At 44.3% G+C, this 16675-nt stretch overlaps 1 protein-coding gene and 1 long non-coding RNA gene across 3 annotated transcripts; one reads left to right on the forward strand and one right to left on the reverse strand.

Annotated features, from left to right (window-relative positions):
- The first annotated feature begins 5211 nt into the window (after nt 1-5211).
- On the forward strand, nt 5212-7032 carry LOC123106114 (uncharacterized). The gene is made up of 3 exons (XR_006451210.1): nt 5212-5363; nt 5447-5693; nt 6292-7032. It is a non-coding gene; the product is annotated as an uncharacterized lncRNA (long non-coding RNA).
- Nucleotides 7033-7441: 409 nt separating this feature from the next.
- On the reverse strand, nt 7442-11044 carry LOC123106100 (5'-methylthioadenosine/S-adenosylhomocysteine nucleosidase). 2 transcript variants are annotated; one of them, XM_044528310.1, is made up of 8 exons: nt 10822-11044; nt 10643-10712; nt 10073-10164; nt 9817-9923; nt 9657-9731; nt 9210-9284; nt 8609-8701; nt 7442-7878 (listed from the first exon to the last, which is right to left on the reverse strand). In XM_044528310.1, the coding sequence occupies exons 1-8, from the start codon at nt 10919-10921 to the stop codon at nt 7681-7683; spliced, it is 810 nt and encodes a 269-aa protein (XP_044384245.1). In that variant the 5' UTR covers nt 10922-11044; the 3' UTR covers nt 7442-7680. The 2 variants fall into 2 exon arrangements, with proteins under 2 accessions (XP_044384245.1, XP_044384249.1); XM_044528314.1 differs by lacking the exons at nt 10643-10712; nt 10822-11044 and adding an exon at nt 10353-10620.
- Between the last annotated feature and the right edge of the window lie 5631 nt (nt 11045-16675).

Consider the following 16675-nt stretch of genomic DNA (forward strand, 5'->3'; position numbering starts at 1 on the left):
AGGCCAAGGCAGTCTCTGAGTCTGAGGAAGAAGACTCTACCAGCAGCCTTGGTGATCCTGAAGAACTGAGCCAGGAACTAGCATTGCTCGTGAAGAAATTTTAGAAGTTCTCAAGACGTGGTCGCTTTGGAAAATCCTCAAGTAGCAACGATTCCTCATCCGGTGACTACAAGAAAAGGTTGTGCCACAAATGCAAGAAGCCTGGTCACTACATTCAAGATTTTCCTCAGTGGGACAAGGAATTAAAGAAGAAGAAATACAAGGATTACAGTTTTGATGATGCCAAGAAGAAGAAGAAATCTTCAAAGTCTTCATCATCAAAATCCTCAAAGTCTTCATCTCACAAGAAGAGCAGCTCCAAGAAGGCTCGGGCATTCATTAGCAAGGAAATGGATTCTGATGCTAAATCTGAGGATCATGAGGAAGAGGAGGCATCCGAGGAGTCTGAGTCTGGTGTGGCAAGTCTAGCTCTTGCTACCGCATTTGTCAGCAATTCTATCTTCAACTTTGAAGAAAACGGCAACACCAACAATGTTGAAGAAGGCAATGATGACTACACTCCCACCTATTGCTTCATGGCAAAGGGTGCCAAGGATGATCAGCCCAAAGCAAACGAGTGGGTCCTCAATAGTGGATGTACAAATCACATGACGGGTGACAAGAATCTATTGATGGATGCTCCTTTATCACTGTCACATCTGAAGCATATCATCTTCGCTGACAAAGGAAAAAGTCAGGTATTGGGTCTAGGTAAGGCTGCGATCTCAAAGGATCGACACATGGACAAAGTCATGCTTGTCGAGTCCTTAGGATACAACCTCATGTCTGTCTCAATACTTTGTGATCTCGATATGGTTGTTTTCTTTGGAAGATATCATTGTGTTGTGATCATAGAAGCTGACCACTCCAAAGTCTTCGAAGGCTATAGGAGAGAAGATCTGTATATTGTTGATTTCTCTACAGGACCACAACCAGCCGTGTGCTTACTTGCAAAATCTTCAGAAGGCTGGCTATGGCATCGACGACTTGGTCATGCTGGCATGAGGAATCTGAACACGCTTGCGAAGAAGAAGCATGACATTGGCATTGAGAATGTCAAATTCCTCAAGGATCACTTAGGTGGAGCTTGTGAAGCTGGAAAGATGACAAAGGCCAAGCATCCAGCAAAGACTATCATGACCACCACTCGACCATTTGAATTGCTTCACATGGATCTCTTCGGTCCTAATCATTATGCTGCTGTTTCAAATGATGCATCTCTATATGGCTTTGTTATTGTTGATGACTATTCTCGTTACACATGGGTACACATTGTCACTTAGAAACATGAAGTGCAGGAAATCTTCAAACGATTTTCCTCGAGGGCTTCAACCAACTTTGGTGTGAAGATCAAGCACATCAGAACTGACAATGGGACCGAGTTCAAGAATTCCGTCTAGATGGCTATCTTGATGAATTTGGTATTACTCATGAGTTATCTGCTCCTTATACTCCACAGCAGAATGGCGTCATGGAGTGCAAGAACAGAACCCTCGCTGAAATGGCTCGCACTGTGCTTGATGAATACAAGACGCCTCGTCGCTTCTGGATTGAGGCAATTGATACTGCGTGCCACGTCATCAACAGGGTATATATTCACAAATTCTTCAAGAAAACTGCTTATGAACTCCTCACTGACAAAAAGCCAAATGTAAGTTATTTCAAAGTCTTCGGTGCTAAATGCTGGATTAGAGATCCTCATCACACTTCCCAATTCTCACCGAAAGCACATGAAGGTTTTATGCTTGGTTATGGAAAGGACTCGCACACCTACAGAGTCTTCAATAGCGTTCTTCACAAAGTTGTTGAAACTGTAGATGTGCGGTTCGATGAAACTAAGGGCTCGCAAAGAGAGCACCTACCTTCTGTGATAGATGAACCAGCACCTGAGGATTCTATTAAGTTCAAGGCTACTGAGGATGTCATTCCTACCGAAGAATCTGCTGAAGAATTCATTCCTGATCGTGATGATTACCGAGCTGGCGCACCTAAAGAAAATGGTGCTGAAGAAAATGCTCCTGGAGGGAATGCTGATCAAATTCCTCGATGACAACCCACTCATCCTTGCATTGCTAACGAAGTGCAAATTGAGAATATCATTGATGACATTGAAGAACCAGGTCCTCTCACTCGCTCAAAATCTTCACATTTATCTAACTTTTGTGGGCACTTTGCTTTTGTCTCTATCGTAGAGCCCACTAAGGTAGATGAAGCATTTCTGGAGCCTGAGTGCATTCAGGCTATGCAAGAAGAATTACATCAGTTCGAGCTCAACAATGTCTGGGAACTGGTCAAACGTACAGATCCTCGCAAGCACAACATCATTGGCACAAAGTGGATCTACCGCAACAAGCAAGATGAAAATGGCCTTGTGGTGAGGAATAAGGCACGGCTTGTAGCTCAAGGCTACACACAGGTTGAAGGAATTGATTTCGATGAAACTTTTGCACCTGTTGCTAGACTTTAGGCTATTCGCATATTACTTGCTTACGCTAATCATCATAATATCATCTTAGAACAAATGGATGTGAAAAGTGCATTACTCAATGGTAAGATTGAGGAAGAAGTATATGTTGCTCAGCCCCCAGATTTTGAAGATCCAAAGAATCCTGACAAAGTCTACAGACTCAACAAGGCCCTGTATGACCTCAAGCAAGCCCCTCGGGCGTGGTATGACACGTTGAAGGAATTCTTCGTGAAGAATGGCTTCAAACCCGGTTCACTCGATCCAACTCTTTTCACTAAATCCTATGATGGTGAATTGTTTGTGTGCCAAATATATGTTAATGATATTATCTTTGGCTGTACTGACCAACGTTATAGTGATGAATTTGCCTATATGATGAGTGAAGAATATCAAATGTCTATGATGGGAGAATTGAAATTCTTCTTAGGTCTTCAAATTCGTCAACAGCGCAATGATATATTCATATCGCAGGAGAAATACCTCAAAGAAGTATTGAGGAAATTCGGCATGCAAGATTGCAAAGGGGTCAAAATTCCAATGCCCACAAATGGCCATCTATGCATTGATGAAAATGGTCAAGACTTCAATCAAAAGGTATACCGCTCCATGATTGGATCTTTATTGTACCTATGTGCATCTAGGCCAGATATTATGCTTAGTGTTTGCATGTGTGCCCGATTTCAAGCTACACCAAAGGAATCACACCATAAGGCTGTGAAGCATATTCTTCGATATCTAGCTCACACACCAACACTTGGATTATGGTATCCCAAGGGCTCTTCATTTGATCTCTTGGGATACCATAAGGCTGTGAAGCATATTTTTCAAACATATATTTTTTGGTGTCAACTTTTTTTCATACACATCCTATATTTTTTGTGTAAATAAGGAAAAAAATTTATACACACATTTAACAATTTTTAAATACATGCTTAACACTTTTTAAAACATATTTTTTATGTCAACCTTTTTGCATATATGTTGTACATTTTTTGTATACATCAGGAACATTTTTTTATACATGTTTAACATTTTTAATTACATGATTAATATTTTTTTAAACATATATTTTTTATGCCTACTTTTTTTGCAAAAACAATTAGCCCACAGCGGGCCAATTAGCTCCAGTCGGCCAACAGTGGGCCGACAGGACGCAATCCGCCCACAGCGGGCCAATTAGCTCCAGTCGGCCAACAGTGGGCCGACAGGACGCAATCAGCCCGCAGTGGGCCGACAGGGGCCAGTCGGCCAGCTGTAGGCCGACTGGAATCCAATCGGTCTGCTGTGGGCCGACTAGTCGGCCTACAGCGGGCCGTCGGTGTATTATTTTTGAAAGTTTTTTATCCAGTGTAATATTTATAAAAATTAATAAAAAATATATATTATTTTAAAAAAAATAGCTGACTGTGCAGCCAACTTTAAGCCTCCTCAACTTTACGAAGTTACCATGGTAAAAAAAGCAAGAGAACCAACCAACCAACCAGTTGTACTTAGAATTATGAACTGACTTAGCAGGAAAATTCAAAACGGTGCCCGGGCTCATCTGCTCCCTCTCAGCAAAAAAATCAAAAAAATACTAGAATAATTCAAAAAATTCCAAACTTTTTTGTGGTGGTAGATAATTTGACGGGTGAGGTGCGCCCCAAAATTCAACTCATTTGGACATCTGAGCAGCTCTCGGCAAAAAAGACAAATCGGGTCAAAACAGTGCGTGAACAGTATACATTTTTACAGACCCTGATTTTGTCTTTTTTGCCGAGAGCTGCTCAGATGCTCAAATGATTTGAATTTTGGGGCGCACCTCACGCGTCAAATTATCTACCACCACAAAAAAATTTGGAATTTTTTGAATTTTTCTAGTATTTTTTTTGAATTTTTTTCTAAGCGTGGGTGCAGATGAGCCCGGATGCAGATTAGCCGCACTCGACTTAGCACACATATAGACATATAGACATATAGAGTTACTTTTCACTGCACACAACATTGGCAAGTACTCATTGCATTCAGTAGGAGGTTCTCCTACTATTCAAGGTTCAAAACAAAATGCTCACTGCATTTTGTAGCTCGCATGTGATGGAGCTGCGAAGATGCATCCATAACTCCTAGAGTGATTTTTCCTCTGCTGAATCCATGGACGTGATAGTAGTCATCTAAAACGTCTTATATTTGTTTCCAAAAGCGAGTATAGAACAAAGAAGATCTAATAAAAACATTTATTGTCTCGGTGTGAGGTCTACAAAAGTCTGTTAATCAGGTAAAAGAAGAAGAGGATGCAAAATACTCCCTCCGTTGCAAAATATAAAACATTTTGTCAGTTCAAATTAAACTATCAAAACGTCATATATTTAGCACCAGAGAGAGTAGCGGGTAACAAAGAACTGCGTACACCAAATTCGGTGTTCGAGCCCAGCTGCTCCAGAAATCGCTAGCGTTGGCTCATGTCTCGAGATTTGCACAAATCGCTCTGACACGCATGCATGGGAGCAGTGAAAATTCGGAATACGGGCAGAATAGGGTAGCAAACAGTGCCATCCTGCGGGCCCAGAACGTATGGATGGACGGGCGTCCGTGCGGTGGTCTAGCTGGTCCGTGGCCCAGGACGTTTACTTTTTGGGCCGAGCTTTGGAACAGCGTGCGCGTCCGGTCGAGGTGGCCCGGCCAGGTCGCAAATGTGAGGGCGTCTGTCTGCCCGACCCTGACCTAGGTGCTTCTCAAAAAAAAAAAGGTGCTTCTCGAAACCTGCCGCCGCCGCAGACGGCTACTTCCCATCCCCAAGGCTGCGCGGAAGGCTGTGGTTGCTCCGGCTGGCTGGTGATGGAGGACGCTAGCTTGAGTTCTTGTTGGACGCCGATGACGGGTAAGTGAACCCTACCCCGCGTGGAGATTTCCCGATTTTGCGTGAGACCCCCATGACGCTGACTCCGCCGGCCACCATGGCAGTAAGTTGCAGGTTTTCGCTGGGAGAAGAGTTTGCGGACAGCTAGGAAGAACCAGATCCGGTCCCTCTGCGGTGCTCCCGCGGCTGAATGCTGCCCCTGCTATGCCGGCGGACTCGAATATTGGCTCCGGGTGCGGGCAGCATGTTGGTGGCTCCGGAGGGCAACAAGCGCCGGCGACGGCAGGCTTCTCCGACGATGTAGCAGGCCCCTGACAGGGTCAATCCCGAGGCGCCGGGCTGGACCAAAAGGTATGACCTGGAACCTACCCCAGGTAGCTGTTTACAGTTTGTTTGGCAAATGTTGTGATGTTTTTCTCCATTGCTATGTACGATTTGCAAAACAAACAAAATGAAAATGCTCGTTCGTGCTAGGTACGATGGAGATAAATAGGTAGTTCTGGTCAGGCGCTGCTGATTTGAGTTATGTTTCCTCTTAGCAGAATGTTCTTGCTTGTAAATTAAGGTTACACCTTGGGAGTGCACCGTCCGACAAAACGCCGTGTCCATCTAGGATGAGCGCCTTAGAGCAGACAAGTCGCAAGTATGCAGATCAGCCTGCAAAAAATGTGCGGCCTGAACTAGGACTGAGTTTCTACTCGCTTGATGATTTGTATGACTTCTACAACTTGTATTCGTGGGAGATTAGCTTTGGGATTAGATATGTCAAGAACAAATTGAATGCCGAGCGGACCAAATCAATGCAGGAGATTGTTTGCGGCTGCTTGATGGGTTTATAAACCTGCTTAACATTTGTGTGCACAACTTCATTAGTTGAATTATGCTTGACAGTTTTGATCTTTCTTACAGCAGGGAAAGCTCATTCTTGACACTAGTTGTTTCTGTGCAGGCCTTGTTGGTATGTGGTGCACCATTTGAAGAGAAGATGGATGTTGGGCTTTTAGGACAGCCAGACCACTTTGCCTGGCAGGAGGCTACCTGTCGATGGAGAAGTTGCATTTCTGGGAAATGGCAGTGCAGAGCGTGAAGACATCTATCTATCAGTGTGAATGCACTTCAAGGGCCTGCTGCTCCGGAAGAGCAGACAGGTGTCGACAGGCCAACGAATAGCCGGGAGAAAGCACCGTATGATATTCTGCAGGCTGCAGCATTTGTCATCGCAAAGGCCACAAGAGAACAACCTACCCCGACAGGGAATGCAAGAGCACCATCGGTGGTGCTCAAAATCAGATGTGATAGTTAATTTTTCTAATTCTGAAACTTGTACTCTGAAGATTTTCTAGTGTGTTTCAGTGAGCAATGCTCCCTTGTGTTCCTCCAGTTCAGGACGTCAGACTTACTATACCATTCAGTAAACTTTGTTGTCGTTCATCAGTATTTTCTTGGGTTCCCCTTGGGCCGTCAGTGTTTGTAAGCTATGCTACGCATGTACTAAGTACTTGCGAGCTTTTGCGTTTGAGGCACTCTTGATATTAACCATACCATGTGGATGTTCATGGGTAGTGGAGTTGTACGCCGTCGGATTCAAAATTTGAACTGCTGGATGAGTAAATGCGATGAAGAACCAGTTGTGCGCAGCGTATTTCTTCTGTGCCCTTTGGACGGCTCAGTCTGGCATAGGAGAATAACTGGGCCGTGCCCCAGCAAGCTGTTCTGCCTCTAACTTAATGCCTGTCGTTGCAATTAATAAGACAACGCCCTTGGATTGTTTACCAGCGATACATCAGGTATACAGGCAGAAATACAACCGTGGGCACACATCTTCATGCGATCAGATGGGGAGGATTTCAAGATCAGCTGAGCCCGTGCTCAGAATTGAATATCCGGTACAACAAACAGTACTGTAGAATTATTGCAGTTAACTCATTCAGCATACATATAGCACAGCTGCTCCCCAAAACGAGTGCCTTTACTACTCACTGCAATTGGGAAGTATTCATTGCTCACTGCACTTGCAAAGCTAGCTACCATGTGATGGAGCTGCCAAGGTGCACCCATCAACCATCGTCCTGAATCCGTGGAGGTTCCAGTGCCCATCATTTATTCCAGTATAACAATACACCACTTTATTAAGCCGAGCTTCACTAAGCTGCACAGTTTGTAAAATTCTACAAAATCCCATACAACAGCTCCAAGTAATCGCCAAGAATTTCTTTCATAGGGGTTATGAGAATGTATAATCGTGTGTGAAACCACCCAGGAAACACTATACATCCAACAAATATATATATTCAGGCTCCCTCGATTTGTGGAACCCACATAGCGGAGCATTGGGCGTTCAGAGATCAGAGATACATTTGCCACTGATGAAGTCTACCACTTGCATGACTGCCTGGTCAAGCGCCATCGTCACTGAGATCAGGTTTTGCAGAAACTCCTCGGCTGTTGGCTTCTCCCCATCAACAATGTCAGTCACAGCTTTGACAAAGATAGCGGGTGTCGAGAACAAGTCAGCAACATATGCCACCGCTGCCCCCTGGAATGGCAAACGAGAGGGAATAAAACAAGTATGAGATCTACAAATTACAGTTTGTTAGCAGGTACGAGAGATGGATGCAGAAAAGTAACAAAACTGAGTTGCCAGCCATAACATAACAAAAATGGTTATATTAGTGCTGATCTATTTAACTTCAACTATAGCATCAACCAGCAAGAACTATCAGTAAAGAACTACTCAAAGCGTTAATTCAAAATGGTGCCCGGGCTCATCTAAACCCGGTGAACAGTAAATTCAAAACAAATAGTAAAAAAAACTGAAACTTTTTGGCATCGAAGATGCTCATGTGCGCAAGGTGCTTACAAATTTTCATGTTGTTTGGACATATGAGGAGTTTGCAAAAAAAATCAGCTACGAATAGTGTTCTCACACCCCAATAATTTTTTTTTGGCACGAGGTCCTCAGATGTCAAGCACCACGATTTTTTGCACGAACCTTGTGCAAATGAACATCTTCGTTGCCTCAAAATGTCAGTTTTTTTTTTAATTTACTGTTCACATCCGGGTGTAGATGAGCCCGGGTGCAGAATAGCTGCGTCCTACTCAAAGGCTCTAATAAAAATATAGGTGCCCACGGAAGAATAAGTACCCTCTCAAAATTTTAGATTTCTTAAAGTTGTCCTGGAGCAGTAGGGTGAACAAACTCCATTTCCGTGTTATTTGCTCATGTTTGTAATTCATAAGCTGAACTCCCAACCAAAAGCATGTACCTCCATATCCTTGACCGTAGCTTCATTGCTCAGTATTGCTGTCTCATCATGGGGGGACATGTCCAGAGAATCACCAGTTGACAGTTTCCCAACCTGAAACAGAGGAAGCAGAGCAACTTTAGAGAGGTTGCTAGCTCCTGAGCCTATATATGCATTACTGAATGAAAACAAAAAATTCATTGCAGAAACAACACTGTTTTGAAATAAACAGCAAGGCATATTCATGCCGTCAAGTATGGCCAAAAAAGTAATCCAGCAGATTGACAAGTGGCAACACTAGCATCCAGCAAAGCCCTATAAGGGCATCTCCAACGCTGGGCGCAAACCCAGGGCACCCGGATTTGTTTCCCGATCGATCGACAGTTGGGCATTCCAATCCTGGCACCAGGTACGGCATCGGCGCAAAAAGGGGAACCTGGCGCTTGGGATTTTTTTGCCGCACAAGATAACGCAGCGAGTGCAGCGGACGACTTATTAGCGTCCAAAATTAGCGGCTGCCATTGTAACAAGAGGCGCTAAGTTGCTTCTCAAATTCTACGAGATTTACTTTGTTCTCTAAGCGCCTATACAAGCACTTTCCATTGAAGATGCCCTAACTTACCTTCAAATTGAGTTCCTTCACTATATTTGGGGTTGCAAATGTTTTTCGCGCTCCAACTCCATAACTGTCAAAAACCTACACAAGAAAGACCATGTCAACATCAATAAAGTTTGAACAGAAAATGAAAGAATGACATAAGAAAGGTAATTTCTACCGAAGAAATAGCATACTAAGCCATAAAGAGATATCAAACCACAAGCGCAAGCGAGTAACATGCATTTAGTTCTACATGTTTAGCCGTGATGATACAGCCAGGGCAGAGAACTCTTACTAGCTGGAGCAATATGGATTGGATTGTTGAATTCATTTGGTAAAATTAGCTACGCACAATTCTGCACATGTATGACTTCCTAATGTCAAACACTGAAGCTTATCGATGCAGTTCTGCTACAAGAAAATGGATGCAATTCCACTGTGGATAGACAAGAAACTTAAGACAGGACTCACAGGAATGGGTATTCTCCTGTCATGGAATGCAACATCTGAAGCTAAGAAGACATCCCCAATACCTGCTCCTCTGGCCTAAAACGCAGCAAGACAGAACATGAGTAAAATTGTTTGTAATGCACAAACGGTGGCATAAACATTTGAACAATGAAAACACTACCTTAAAACCACCAGCAGTACCAGCGTTGATGATAAGGTCTGGCTTCAACAACTGTATACAAGCATAAGTCACCAGAGCTGCGGATACTGTACCGACACTGTCAACTCCTGAAAGAGATGAGCTCTTGGTAAGGAACGGAGTTGATTTATGGACAATTATATCAAACAAACCACACTTGTTCAGAGAAGTTGATCAGAAAAACTGAACTAGACTGATCCACAGAGAGTATGTCCTCGGCATCGTGGTAAGAACTTACCAAGCAGAGGATCTTTTCCAGGCCACACGAGATCGATGTGGAGGCCTTTGTAGTCACCATGGTACCGAGTCCAAGGGGCACCTTTCGGAAAGCTGTTAGGTGCGCACCGACAAACAAAGGCGTTAGCTTGAGAGTATCCAACATGTCATTGCCAAAGAAGCTGAGCACCAACTGGTTCCAGCCTAATTCATGTATAGAGCATCTTGGATTCTGTTATGCAGTAACTAGCCATCCAACAAATCTGCGGCAACGGAAACAGACTGCTGCTAAATTTTCCCACCTTGCCATCCATTCCGGTGACGCATCTGCTGCACTGAACCTCCGCGCAGATGCAAACCTTCCAGCAACAACACAGGAAATCTATCTATGCAAGCACCTGCATCCAATCTCCACTGTATTGCGCAGCTGCGCACCGAGCTAGTGAGCTACGCGTATTACCACATAACAACATGGCCAAGCAGCTACCTAGCATGCCATATCGGCCAGTAGCTGCTCACCTGTATCTAGTTCTGAATTTCTGAATCAAAAGGGGGATGGGAAGGGAAAAGGGGAAGAGGAGCACTGTCTGACATGGATTCGTCGGCGGCCGCCTCGACGAGCTGGAACCGGGTGACGAGCGGGAGCGCCTCCGTCTGCATCGCTGCAAACAAACCGAACCCACAATAACAACAGCTCAGCAAGCAAGCAAGCAAAGCGGCAGCGGCATCATCGGAGGGTGGGAAGGGAGGAGGGGATCCATCCGCACGTACCTATGACGACGAGGACCTTGGAGATGGCGCCGGCTCCAGCGGGCTCGGCGGCGGCGGCGGCGGCGGCGGCGGCAGGCTCTTCGGAGGACGGCGGCGCCATGGCCGGAGGCGCGAGGGGGCTGCCTGCAGCGCGGGATCTGGTCAGGGCCCTAGTCCTCAGCGTGTGCAAGGAACCGGATCCTCTAACTTAGAAAAGAAAAGACGGGTGCTACAGTACTAGCCTAGTGTAAAATGAAGAAAAGTTAGAAACAGTTAGCATGTTGTTTACTATTGATAATCACTGTAGATATAAGTAATCTAAAATTAATTTTATTTCACCATCAATTTGTTTGTATGTAGTTACTATAAATGTACACAGTAAAATTGTAATTCGCAAAATAATTAAAGTTATTTTAGGCTCAGAGATATGCATTGAAAGAAGGCAAGTTAGGGTATTGTAACTAATCTAAATTTCTTTCTGTATGTTAGAGGATCCGGTTTCCATGTGCAATAGGTGTGGTGGCACAGGGCCTCCTAAGTCCGAGGGCCCTCATCTTTATTTTTTATCTTTATCTTTAACTAATTTAAATACATTATAACTGAGCATTTTTCGTGTCCTCTCAGGCTATTAGCATTTTTAGCCGTTGGATCATCACCTTTTGGCTTTCTTTGCCATTAGATTTGGTCTTAATCGCCCTAAATCGCGCATACAGGCTTCACCAAGAGCGTTGACCTTCTCGGGCCGCTATTCCGGTGGCCTTTTAGGGCATCTGAGATTTAATTGGGCTTACTGGGCCTACACTAGGATTCCGTCCAAACGCAAAATTAGAGAGCCCTAGAACACCTCAACGCTCACGACCTTGGCAGATTCGCTCCTCGCTTGGCGGCGCCTTATGGGCGGGCGACTGCATTGGGGTCGGACAGATGCGACCGACGACGCCTCGCCACGGGGCTCCTCGTCGGGCGAGTGGATGGCGTCCTGACCGGTGACGCCACAGGACAACAGTCTGTCCGGGTAGCGAACAGCCTGTCAATTGATCTTCACTCACCCTTCATTAAGGCATTAATCAGGATCGATTAATGGTAATCGATGAACCGGCTAAACTGGTGATTATTACTGGTCAGTTATATGAATGTCGATTCATGTTTGGGCTTTAATTCATAGTGCCTCTGCTCCTTCCCCGCTTTCCTCAGGCTGGTCATAGTGGGAGTAACATAGGTAGTAACATAGATGCCACATAAGCAAAAATGTTGATGTGGCAAGTAGTTAATGAGGAGAGAGCCAAATAGAGTAACCTAATATGTTACCATCACATAGCGCTTTTCAATGCAAAATGAGTCTACAAAATAATAAATGATCATGTGTATGTTACTCCACATATGACACTTTTCACTATAAGGGTAGTAACATAAAGTAGTAACATATGCATGTTACTATTCTAAGTTACTCCCCACTATGACCAGCCTAGTTCTGCAAACAACACTGCTGCAGCATTCCTACATGCCCTGTTCCCCCGATTTATCATCCAATTTTGGAATTTATTTTTATATTGATCTTTGTACTCACAAACAATTCAGGTTCTCGTTCTCTAGGTTTACCTGCCATCACGCTCCTCTGCAACACCTCTCCCTGTTTTATTTTCTGCATGTGGATTTCCCAAGCTGCATCTTTCTGGAACGATTCCTTTTTGGTTTCACTTGTTTGAATCAGATAAGCGCAAATTGATTGTTGGTAGAATCTTCATCCCAGCTCATGGAGGTGGCACTGGGTCTCATTTAGGTGGACAGTGTGAGTAGCATTGTCTCCACCATCTTGTGCAACTGCAAACAAGCTTGTAGGCTTGAACCAAACTGTGCATAGCCATATTTTTTTTACCATGGATAGATTGACTTGTGGCACTGCCAACATTTAAGCGTAAGCTTATGTTCACATGGAAGTTGTAATGTCTACGTACTAAGAGCTATAGGAACAATCCTATTCCTCTCTTCATTTACATACCGTTATGTTTTAAAATAAAGAAAAAATACAAATTATAGGAAATCATAATATTTCAAAACAATCCAAGCAAATATATACAAACCACATTATATTCCTAACCTAACAACTAAGAGCCAAAATAGACGGGCGCAGCAACGCGCGCCATCAATGATCTAGTAATAATAAAGGGGTTACTGATTCTTACTCTCTAAATTTCGTCCGTAATTTTCGATCGTCGCTAGTCGTACGTACATCCGCCAGCGTGTGCCTCATCTGTCCTAAATATCTGGTAAAAGTAAAATAGATATAGTCCCATATTGTTTTTTTCGATACAATCTAACCAGTTCAAATATCTTTGCGGGTCAAAGTCAACAAGCGGCGGAGTGGGTCAAAGAAGGAATTAATGAGAGAGAGACTCAAGCTCGAAGAAAGGGAGACGACGAGAGTCGGTCGCCGCCGCCACGGAGGCCGGAGTGAAAAGGAAGGAGAGGCACGGGGAACAGGGCGCTGGGACATCTTGAAGAGAGAGAGAGAGAGAGAGAGAGAGAGAGAGAGAGAGAGGGAGGGAGGGAGGGAGGGAGGGGGAATTTGGGGCCGGGCATGTGAAGGGATTTGGGTCGAAATCTCTTTGGGGTCGGGCATATGAGATCGCTAGGGTTTTGGGGAAAAGGAGATGGCCTTTTTTACTAGGCCGGCTAGGCAAGTGGGCCGCATTTCGATGTGCTGCTCTGCTCCTCTCCGTGTTAACTTTTCTTCTTCTTTTCCATTTTAGAAATAAACAGGGAGTTTTGAAGTGATGAAAACTCTCTTGGATCAGTTTAAATGTGCTTAATCCAGGTACATAAGCTTTGTTCGTGATGGAAGAATTTATATTCAAACTCATTAGAATTTAATTCAAATGAGTTAGAACTAGGAGTTGGATTTAGATTTCTCAAAAAAATGAGCACTGGCTTCAAGAGGATAGGAATATGAATACCCCATGACCAATTTGTCAGGCCGGTGGCGAGACTACCACGCCATGCACACATACCACCATCTGCATCAGCAATTGCCAACAACTACGATTGTGCGCAGGAACATGACCATATGCTGATGACGATGGAAGCCGAGGCAAACACACACACAAAAAAAAACTGTATAAAACTCACGGACACAAAATTGCCTCATGCGTATGGCAAAATTAACTACACATTTGAGGGTTTTTTCTCTTACCAAAAAATAAAATTAGGTGCAAACAACCAAAACATCTTTGCAAAAAATAAAATTAGGTGCAAACAATCAAAACATGTACGCTCATATTTATAAAAAAATTAACTGCATCCGCAAAAAAAAAGAAATTAACTACACATTTCTTTTTTTGTTTTACTTTTCCCACAAACATAGTCATATTTTGGGTACAATAACGAAGGAAGATCATGTAAAAAATAAGACTTCATTTTAGAAAAATTAAATAAACTAATAATGAGATTTTGAATATTCCTAAGAAAAAAAGAATATGGGTTCACCTAAAAGAATTATTAGCCTATTAAATTTCATCAATTTAATTCAAAATTGTTGCAGCAGGATAGTGTTTTAAAAATTGAAATTTTGTTATAAATGTCATGAAATGAGATTTGGCATAGCAAAAGTCTCTTATTCTATGCACGAAGGGTACAATTTCAAGCTAGAAAATCCACACTAGCAGTAGATACTCTATAGCTATCAATCTATGTACAAAACAATGCATGCCTTCGTAACTATTTTTGGCACTATTAAATTTGAACTGGGAAATTAAGCTGTATTAATATTTCATATTCACGGTTTATGCTATTAGTGCTTCTCTGCAATGTTCAAATGGTGGGCGTGTACCTGTGTGAGGACTTGAAACATTCTTTTTTAAAGTGAGGTGTTTTTTTTCTCATAGCAACGCACAGGCATTTGTACTAGTACATGAGTAAAGCTACATGTATGAAGCATTTACGCTTTAAACTTCTCCTGGTCGGACAAACAAGGTGACAAGCCCGGGCATCTGAGCTGAAGGCCCCTGCCCACATACTAATTGTGTATATTAATCATCCGAACACTACAATATTTCTTGCATTTAAGGGCCGATTGAATATGTAACAAAAATTCATATCTAGACAAAACAGACGAATAAATTTATAGTCCAAAATATAAATCAAGTTAAGTTAGGCTACTAGTCTTCCTCAAGTGAATGATTTGCATGTGGTACGGAGTAGACACACATAACCAATAGATTACCAAACCCATTATAATATGTATGACACATTTGACCAAAAATGATAAAGTAGTGTGTCAATGATTAAGTGACAAGGTCCCGAAAATCCAAAGGACCACACGAGCTCGCCATGGTATCGGCTGCCGTATGCTCTTATTGGGATCCGGGCCGCGCCATGTATTTTGGTAGTATAGATATGCTCGCATGCTGAGAAAAGGGCCATGTAAACGTTGTGTGACCATCCGTCGTTTGTGCAGCCGGCACGGGGACGCTATGTACCATGGTGTTCCACCCGCACATGTACTGTCGAACAGCACCCTCATCTACTTGTCGAACGAACAAGTGCATCGGGCAGCTGTGCTGGTCATCAACGATGAGCATGGGTGCACATACTTGTCGAAATCAGCTCTGAACGGACTCCTTGTGGTGTACTAGCAAGGTACCTACGCTACATAAGCATGAATTTTTTTGAAAGTGGCCATTTCTGGCTTTCATTTCATAGCAGGAGAGAGCGGGAAAAGTACATAGTCTGATCAAGTGATCGGTGGGGTGGAGAAGAGATTACATAGCCAGCCTAACAAGAGTGTAAGCTGGCGAGAGGGGCCTGATTATGTTATTTTCACGGCATATGTCCCCGAAGGGGTGCGCTATACATTTGGCTCCGGCGATCCTCCACTGCTCTATGTCGCGGCGGCAGGCCGCTATGATGCTGCGGGCGCATGGTGATTTCCCTCTGAAGGTGCACACATTCCGCTCTAACCTGATTTGCCAGACCATCAAAGTGAGCAGCGATCTGGTGCCCTTCCTCGTGCCTGGGTTGGCTCCATCGATGATCAAACGAACCCTCTCGGCAGTGGACCTTCCCGTGCTCCAGATGGAATGGCTGAAAGAGTGGCAGCCTAGCCAGGTTGCCACCTCGTTCCAGCACTGAATGGCAACGGTGCACTCCCAGAACAGGTGCGACGAGGACTCAAGGTTGCGCATGCATAACTGGCAGAAGTAGCTGTTAATCCATCCGCGTCTCTATAGTGTATCGTTGCACCATAGTCGATCTAAGTGCAGCATCCAGAGAAGGACTTTCATGTTGTCAGGAGCCCAGGCCTTCCAGATGGTTGCTGTGAAGTCAAGTGCCGGGCGCTCTTCAAACTGAACGTCGTAGGCGGAGCGCGTGGAGTAGTTGCCGGAGTTGCCTCGGGTCCAGGTGATGGTGTCAGCCCTGCCAGCTTGAAGCGTGATGCCAGCGCTTCGGATCTCCCTGGCGAGCTGCAGCACCGTGTGCATGATGTTGTCATGATCACCATGGCGGAGGGTCGAGTACCCATCGGTCTTGATGCAGGGCTTCTTGAACGGATGTGTTCTTGCGGGCGGAGTGAGCAAACACTGCGGGGTATGCCTGACATAGTTGTCTGCCGTTGAGCTAGGGAGAGTTTCAGAAGGAAGCCGTTGAGCCGTCCTCAGCGGTGACGGCCGTGCAGGCAGCGAACAGGGCGCGATAGGCATCGTCGCATGGAGAGCTAGGGCATGATTTAGTTAGTTTATCCTCGAAGCGGGCCCTTAAACCGCCCACAATCGTTCGGACTGCACGGTCTGGATGTTTTTGCCATCCAACGTAGTATCTGCTCGCTTAACAGTTTGGCCGTCCTTTTCCCATAAATCAGAAGCAAATCGGAGGTGGGAGG

The sequence above is a fragment of the Triticum aestivum genome, chromosome 1B, assembly GCF_018294505.1.
Source record: "Triticum aestivum cultivar Chinese Spring chromosome 1B, IWGSC CS RefSeq v2.1, whole genome shotgun sequence".
NCBI lineage: Eukaryota > Viridiplantae > Streptophyta > Magnoliopsida > Poales > Poaceae > Triticum > Triticum aestivum.